The 9179-nt window shown below is 32.9% G+C and overlaps 1 protein-coding gene across 2 annotated transcripts in view; it reads right to left on the bottom strand.

The window, feature by feature from the left end:
* LOC127640394 (beta-parvin-like) overlaps positions 1 to 8972 on the bottom strand; it is a 20397-nt gene extending 11425 nt beyond the window's left edge. Inside the window, exon 1 of one of the 2 annotated variants that reach the window (XM_052122922.1) lies at positions 8819 to 8972. In XM_052122922.1, coding sequence (XP_051978882.1) covers positions 8819 to 8930 — 112 coding nt within the window. In that variant the 5' untranslated portion in view covers positions 8931 to 8972. Of the gene's footprint in view, positions 1 to 595; positions 698 to 8818 lie in introns of those variants that run through there. The other variant, XM_052122924.1, reaches the window with a different exon arrangement.
* Positions 8973 to 9179: the final 207 nt, after the last annotated feature.

Below are 9179 nucleotides of genomic sequence, written 5' to 3'. Positions count from 1 at the left end.
TATAGTGATCTTTCAGTCTATATTTATGAAATCACATAAATTTACACATGTATTTAAATATATTTCAATTTATTTTAAATATGAATTTATAATATACATTTTTTTAGTTAACACATAATTGCATGAATCCAAACAAGAACAATTAAATTGCTGCACTATATATTATTATATATACTAATAACTAATAACTACTATATACATTTACTAGTACTAACCAGTGAAAACATCCATGTACTGTATGAACCTGTGCAGCAAACAAAGTACTGTACAATACTATAAATACAATAATATTATTATAAAATAATATATATTAATATATACATTTTCAGCTTATATTTAAGTATGTATTTATTTTTTAATCATTCTTTGTATTAATCTCATCGAATAATACATTATTCGTTAAGTTTATCTGACAAGGATAGCATAATAAATTCATAATAGACTTATTTCCATTGAGGTCCTTGTTACTAAACAGGATTGATGGCTATTATTATTATTATTTAATTAGAGCACCGTAGATTTTAAGGATACACCATAAAATAATAAAGTGTAAACACATATACATACTGTGTGTGTCCTCCCATCAAAACTCTACCTTGCTTTCTTCTCTTCGTCCCACACAGTAGACCAGCCATGTCCTGCTAAACTGTGCTGGATATTAGTAATGTCCCTGCAGTAAGTCCTAGTGGTCTCTCTGTGTGTGTGTGTGTGTGTGTGTGTGTGTGTGTGTGTGTGTGTGTGTGTGTGTGTGTGTGTGTGTGTGTGGCCGTCAATGTGGCTACAGCAGTTGCGCCCGCGTCATCACGTGTTATTTCTGTCTCTTTGAACCCCCCCCCCCCGCACTGCTCCTGTTTCAATGAGGGAAGAGGAGGAAAAAAGAGGAGAAAGGAGATGAGAGAAGAGAGCCGGGATCCAACCTGACAACTCAATATTATTATAGGTTCCTAACTACACTTACTGACGCACTATGTGAGGGTAAACAGTGGGATTTACTGCGCTACAACCAGAGAAAGACTTCATGTACTGGCAATACAGATCTGTCTTTTGGTAAAATGCAAGTATTTAGATTGTAGAATTGTGTATTCAGATCAGTTCAGTTCTATTCTATTCTATACTTTCAAGTTTTTCTCTAACACAAGCAGTCCTAACATTTTTAGATCTTAGATTTTACTTATTTGTGTATTCATTTATTTTCTATTCTACAGAAATATACAATCTTATACATTCTATTATTTCTACAATGTGTTACATTTATCTCCAACACATCTTCATTAAAATTAATAAAAAAGATCTTAGATGTGTTGATTTTCAGATTTGTGTATTAAATCTATTCTATTCTACTCTATTAAGAAATTCTGTTCCGTTCCAAGACATTTTTAGATATGACATTTGTTACATTCTGTTCTATTCTAAATCAATTCTGTTCTATTTCAAGGCATTTTTAGAAATTCTATTCTTTCTACAATGTTAAATATTTATCTATTTCTCCAACACAAGCATCCCTCATTCTCATTAACATTTTAAGATCTTAGATGTGTTGGTTTTCAGATTTGTGTATTAATTCTATTCTATTAAGAATTCTGTTCAAAAGACATATTTGGTAATTTTATAATTTTTATAATGGGTTAGAAGTTTTCATTTTTCTCCAACACAAGTAATCCTCATTAATATTTTTAGATATGACATTTGCGTTCTTAAATTATACATTCTGTTCTATTCTAAATCAATTCTGTTCTATTTCAAGACATTTTTAGAAATTCTATTCTTTCTACAATCCGTTACATTTATGTTTTTCTCCAACAAATGTAATCTTCATTGACATTTTAAGATCTTAGATGTGTAAATTTTCAGATTTGTGTATTAATTATATTCTATTAAGAAATTCTGTTCAATTCCAAGACATATTTGGTAATTTTATTATTTTTATAATGGGTTAGACGTTTTCATTTTTCTCCAATATTTTTAGATATGACATTTGATTTCTTAAAGTACACATTCTGTTCTATTCTAAATCAATTCTGTTCTATTTCAAGACATTTTTAGAAATTTTATTCTTTCTACAATGTTAAATATTTATCAATTTCTCCAACAGAAGCATCCCTCATCCTCATTAAAAAAAATTGGATCTAAGATTTGTGTTAATTCTAAGATTTGTATATTAATTCTATTTTATTCTAAAGAAATTCTGTTCTATTCCAAGACATTATTATACATTCAATTCTTTCTACAATGCGTTACATTTATGTTTTTCTCCAACACAAGTAATATTCATTGACATTTTAAGATCTTAGATGTGTAAATTTTCAGATTTGTGTATTAATTCTATTCTATTAAGAAATTCTGTTCAATTCCAAGACATATTTGGTAATTTTATTATTTTTATAATGGGTTAGATGTTTTCATTTTTCTCCAATATTTTTAGATATGACATTTGAGTTATTAAATTATACATTCTGTTCTATTCTAAATCAATTCTGTTCTATTTCAAGACATTTTTAGAAATTCTATTCTTTCTACAATTTGTTTACTCCAACAGATGCAATCTTCATTGATATTTTTAAATTTTAGATGTGTTCATTCTTAGATTTGGGATCAATTAAATTCTATTCTTAAGAAATTTGGTTATATTCCAAGACATTTAGTAATTCTATTCTTTAAACAATATGTATAGGATATTTATATTTTTCCCCAACACAAGCATTCCTTATCCTCAATCCTCATTAACATTTTAGAACTTATATTTGTGTTAATTCCAATATTTGCATATTATTTATATTCTATTTTAAATCAATTCTGTTCTATTCCAAGACATTATTATAAATTCTATTATTTTTCTGTAACAGATTAGATTAGAGTTTTTTGAGGTTTTAAGTTTAAGTAATACTTTTAGATGTTAAATTTGTGTTGAGTAGTAAATCTTTTATTATTTAATCTGATTAATGAGGTAATAAATATAGTTTGATGATAACTCTTTCTCAGGAAGTTATAAATCTCCCTTTAAAAGCTCTGCAGGCTGAACACTCAGAGACACTTTTTCTGTTCAGATCAATTAGTTAAAAGCTGCCAGTCAGCGACTGCAGTGAGAATATAAATAGAGGAACAGCAGCAACACACACTACACTGAGAAATCAAAACACACACACAGGCTTGTGTAAGTGTGTAGTGTTTGTGTGTATGTTCTGTAGCACTTAAGGAAAGTTATTTATTACTAAGCAGACAAAAATAACGTCCCAGCCTGGTCAGAGGGAATGGAGCTGATTTTAAATATAGTAAAACTTATTTCTGGAAGCATTTGGATGCTGGGGTGGGAAATAGACACTAAATGAGTAGCACACAGTCCAAGATTCATAGAGGTTTGTGTCAAGTTCTAGCATTAAGTCTTTTAAAGCATGTTTGGTGTCAACCCTGTTACATTTAACATATTTTAAGGTTGAAGATTAGTGCAAAAACAGCTAATAATGGCATTAGCTAACAAATATCATTGCACTACAAAACATTATTTAAATGCAATTTGTTTGCCAAGAAAAAATGCTATGTTTTTTTTCAATTTATCATTATAATTATAATTTATGTGATTTTATTCTTCTGCAACAGTGCTACTAAATTCAGTTGAGAGAAACTCCTGTTCAAAACCATGCAAACATTTTATGATGCTGCCTAAAAAACGTTGATTTTCCGATGCATCGCTCTTTCACTGTATGCGGCAGCCCTACAATACAATTGATTTGTGACAAAATTTGACATGTGAATAAAACATCTGCGATTAGCCACTGACAGTTATATTTTCAGATGTCACTCACCATGACAGTGTTGAATGTAAAAAGTTTGGTTTGACTTGTTCCATTCACGCTCAAGCAAAACACTTATGTCAGATGCTCATGGAACTGCCAGTATTCTTAAAGAGACAGTACCATTTTAGGACGTGTCCTACATATCAATGTAAATACGAGGGGCGTAGTTTCCAGGGAGGATGTGGGGAGCTAACCCCCCAATAATCAAAACAAGCAAGTACAACACCCCCTCCACACCAATATTTATAACATGATCATTGGAAACATGTAGATGCTTCACGCTGCAAGCCCCCACCCCCCAATATTAAAGACAAATCTACGCCCTTGTAAATACATATTATTTGCATGTAAATAATAAACATGTAACTACAGCATACATGTATATGTAATATATGCAATTTAAATATATCAATTCTGTTGATGGAATACATGGAAATGGACGTTTTTAAAAAGCTAAAATGAGACCTAAATTGAATCGAGAGATTTTAAAGGGACAGTTCAACTAAAAATGAAAATTCTCTCATCAAAGATGTGTATGACTTTCTGTCTTCTACAGAACACAAAGATTTTCAGCTCTGTAGGTCCAAACAATGCAAGTGAATGGTGAACAGAATTTGTAGCTCCAAAAATCACATAAAGGAAACATAGAAGTAATCCATACAGACTCCAGTGGTTAAATCCATGTCTTCAGAAGAGATAGGTGTGGGGGAGAAAAAGATTTTTAATCTAAATCTCCAATTTAACTTTCACTTTCAGATGTGAATGTGAAACTAAACAGGCACCACATGTGACTTTCAGAAGTAAAAGTGAAAGTGGGGATTTAGAGTTAAAAAGGTCATAAATATTGTTCTGTTTCTCACCCACACTTATATCACTTCTGAAGACATGGATTAAACACTGGAGTCTTGTGGATTACTTCTATGGTTCCTTTATGTGATTTTTGGGGCTGCAAATGTCCGATCACCATTGTATGGACCTTCAGAGCTGAAATATTCATCTAAAAATCTTTGTTTGTGTTCTGCTGAAGAAAGAAAGTCATACACATCTAGGATGGCATGAGGGTGAATAAATGATGAGAGAATTGTCATTTTTGGGTGAACTGTCCCTTTAATGGGAATTGATTTGGAAAATCTTTATGATTACCCAGCTCTTGTTATGATGTAATTCCCTTAAACATGATGTTAGAAAGATGCATAAAGCATTTTAGAAAACAAATTGCAAGTAATGACATTTTAATTTCTGAAAGTGCTGAAAGAAGACATGCAAATTGGGTGATTTCAAATCTAGCATATTTATCCAAAGTAGCAGGGACTATTTCTGTACAGTATATGGGAACAGTGATGATAACCATCCAACCTATTATAACTTAACCTATTTAAGCTTCACCATAAAGAATATGGCACATGCATAAACTCACATTTGATCACTCGGTATAATTACTGTATCAATATCGAAGGATCTGAAAGGTAATTTAGATCCGTGGATCTTTCAATATCCAATGAGAAAATAAACTTTTTTAATGTCCCGCACTACACCTCCACAGGGTGTTCCTCCCAGCACACAAACAGCCACACATCAATGATGCTCAATGAAAACATCAATATAAATATTAAAAGATAAAAAAGTGAAACTTACTTGAATCCACTTTCGTTAGAAGCTTAAATTAATAGAAGTCTTGAGAAAATGTGTAGCACTCAATAATTGAAGGCAATAACATCCAGCCACAGATCTTTATGGTATATCTCACACCAACACTCACACAATGTGTGACAGACGGGTCAACATCCTGACACACACACACACACACACACACACACACTTCCTATATGAAACTGAGTGTGTGATATCAGTTTCAGCAGAACAGGGATGGAAATGTGTGGTTAGTCAGTCACAGGAACTGTTAGGACTTTTCTGCGGAAAATAAATAGCTGTTTGTAAAGTCCCACCAAATTCCACATGATGGCGCTATAGATCTCATGCATCAGTCATGTGCACTGCACAGAGTCACCCCAACATAAAATTACTAAACATGTACTGACTGCAGTCTAAAGGGATAGTTCACATCATTTACTCACACTCATGTCATGCCGAACCCTTACGTGTTCTTTTACCAAGAAACAAAAAAAGAGAAATCTTGAAGAATCTTATGGCATCTCTTTAACATACTGTAACAGTCCAAAGAGTCCATGTCTGTCAAGATACATAATGAAAAAAATAAATAGGGTACAACGGGGCTAACGGGGTAAAAGGCTACTTCGATTTTCTTTTCTTCCAAAAACACTCAATAGCATCAAAAACCACCACAGCACTTTCCTAAACACCTGTTTGACACTATTGCTGCTCCGTGAGATCTTTGCCTGTAATGTCTAAAGTTTGATTTGAAGGTCGTTTGATCTAATATGTCATATTTTTTTAAATGTTGTAAATGAATGTAGCTAATGAATATCCTGAAATTCTCACATTTATTTTGAGACAAAATATCAATTTATCATTTTCAATTATGTTAAACATGATTATATCAATAGATCTTCAATAAGTGTCCAATAAATTAAAGGATAGTATTTGGGGTAAAAAGCCCCCCTGTTGCAGGGGCTAAAGGCCCCCAATAAACACATTGTAGAAGATAACACATAGATTTGTAGAAAAATACTCATCCAATCACAATGGAGATTAATTTGTTTATAGAATACTTGAGATGTGATGAAATTAATATTAATTTGTGCACCCTTTTCTGAAGTGGTTATTTAAAGAAGCATTATCTTCATTTGTTACTCAAAAAATCGTCTTGCTGTCTCAAAAGTATTTGCATATGTTGACAAATTGTGCCCAATAACTATTGCCCTGGTATCTACACTATGTCAATATAACCACCCTGGGGGCCTTTTATCCCAAGTGTGAGGTAAAAGGCCCTCTCGACACCATTTCTTAAATTAATTTTATTCAAAACAACCTTTTGTTATTATTTTCACACAAATATGTTGCTATATCAATATTCAATAAAAATTAATTTAATTCTTGAATCTTGATACACTTTGTGACCAGAAAAAATTAAATTTTCCTTAAGGCGTACCTTTAGCCCCATTGTATTTATATATACAGTATATATACACACACACACTGGCAGCCAAAATGTGGAATAATGTACAGATTTTGCTGTTTTGGAAGGAAATTGGTACTTTAATTCACCAAAGTGGAGTTCAGCTGATCACAGAGTATATTCAGGACATTACTGATGTTAAAACAGCACCATCACGATTTGAAAAAAGTCATTTTTGATCAAATCTAGACAACAGCAGCATCACTCCAACACCTTATCCTTGAGTAATCATGATAAATGTATAATTTGGTACTAGAAAAACACTTTATATCAAACACAGTTGAAAGCTATTTAGTTCATTAAATGAAGCTTAACGTTGTATTTGTTTGAGTTGCAACAGTATGCAATAGACTGGCATGTCTTAAGGTCAATATTAGGTCAAAAATGGCAAAAAAAAGAAACATCATTCTCTAGAAACTCAATCAATCATTGTTTTGAGGATTGAAGGATATACAATGCTTGAAATTGCCAAAAAAACTGAATATTTCATACAAAGGTGTAACTACAGTCTTAAAAGACAAAGCACAACTGTCTCTAACAAGGACAGAAAGAGACGTGGAAGACCAGATGTGCAACTAAACAAGAGGATAAGTACATCAGAGTCTCTAGTTTGAGAAATAGACGTCTCACATGTCCTCCGCTGACAGCTTCATTGAACTCTACCTGCAAAACACCAGTTTCATGTACAACAGTAAAGAGAAGACTCAGGAGGACTTATGGGGAGAATTGCAAAGAAAAAGTCACTTTTGAAACATGAAAAACTAAAAAGAAAAGGTTCGAGTGGGCAAAGAAACACAGACATTGGACAACAGATAATTGGAAAAGAGTGTTACGGATCTTAACCCCATTGAGCTTTTGTGGGATCAGCTAGACTGTAAGGGGCGTGAGAAGTGCCCGACAAGACAGACACATCTATGGCAAGTGCTACAGGAAGTGTGGGGTTAAAGGTCACCTGAGAATCTAGAATGACAGCTAGAATAACAAGCATCTGCAAAGCTGTCATTGCTGCACATGGAGGATTTTTTGATGAGGAATCTTTGAAGTAGTTTAAGAAGTTCTGAACATTTGTGTCAAATTGTAATAGTAATTTTTCACGTTATTATTGTCCTGAATATACAATGTGATCAGTTAAATGCCACTTATATATATAATATTCAAGCTCAAGGGTTTATGGGTATTCCCCACAACCTTAGTTCTGTACTTATCGTTGGAGTTAGTAGTACTTAAACCCTTAATTTTATGGATTTTAAAACTTTTTGGTGGACAAATAAAACATTACACTCCTGCACATTTGAGTAAGACATTACTCTTTACAATGCCCTAAACAGGATCTGCTTAAATATAAAGGGTCACTAAAAGCCCTCAACACCCTGTATCACTCCCATGTCACTGTCTGAGGCTTATAACAGTACAAACCCATTATAAACAACCCGTCTCTGTTCCTCAAAGAGACACAAAGGGATGACAAATGCACACACACTTTTAACTGTACAGCTGTTCACATACATGAAGGCTGAAGAGAGTTGCATCTAAAATAGCACAAAACACCAAACTAAAGGGCTTAAACATACATTTGACCCCTTAAAACTTTGGAAAGGGCAAAGCAGTCCACTTCATTCTTATCTTGTCTATTTCTGTCCCAGACGTCAACAGCACAAAATAACTGATTAACAAAATAACTAGTCAATCATAACCCTGTTATAACTTTGATTATAAAGATATTTAATAGCTCAATAGAAATGGGTGAATGTATGTTACATTTAATATAATTTTTATTTAATTTTAATATACATAAATATTATGCATAAGGTTTAATTACACGCACTTTTAAAGATCCATCATAATATTGATCAAATGCAGCACCATGGACAGCGATATAATCAAATATGGCATGATGTCATGCGCTCTTCTAATCATTTTAGTTTCTTACCTTCTTTTTGCTTCTTTTTGCGAGCTAATGTTCCTCCCAGTTTCCCGAGCAGAGACTCGTTTTTCTTCATCTTGTCAGGGTGTCCGGAAGACTTTGTCGGATTCGTGGCCATCCCGCTCCGCTGCTGCTTCGCTCAGAGAAACAGAACAAGCGGGTAGAATGGCAATTAACATTAAATAGGGAACAATAAATGGGCGGGGCTTAGCGTTCCGGAAGATGACTCTGATTGGTCAGATACGATCGGTCAACTATTTATTTATTATTTATTTTATTTTTTACTTTTTAGGGGTCGTTCGACCGTCTGCGCTGCTTTCTCAATCGTTTTTTTTTCTGTGAACATGCACTAAAAATACTTTTAAGA

This window comes from Xyrauchen texanus, chromosome 49, assembly GCF_025860055.1.
Source record: "Xyrauchen texanus isolate HMW12.3.18 chromosome 49, RBS_HiC_50CHRs, whole genome shotgun sequence".
NCBI classification, from domain to species: Eukaryota; Metazoa; Chordata; class Actinopteri; order Cypriniformes; family Catostomidae; genus Xyrauchen; species Xyrauchen texanus.
The sequence above is the reverse complement of the archived record's forward strand: the minus strand, read 5'-3'. Positions and strand labels throughout refer to the sequence as shown.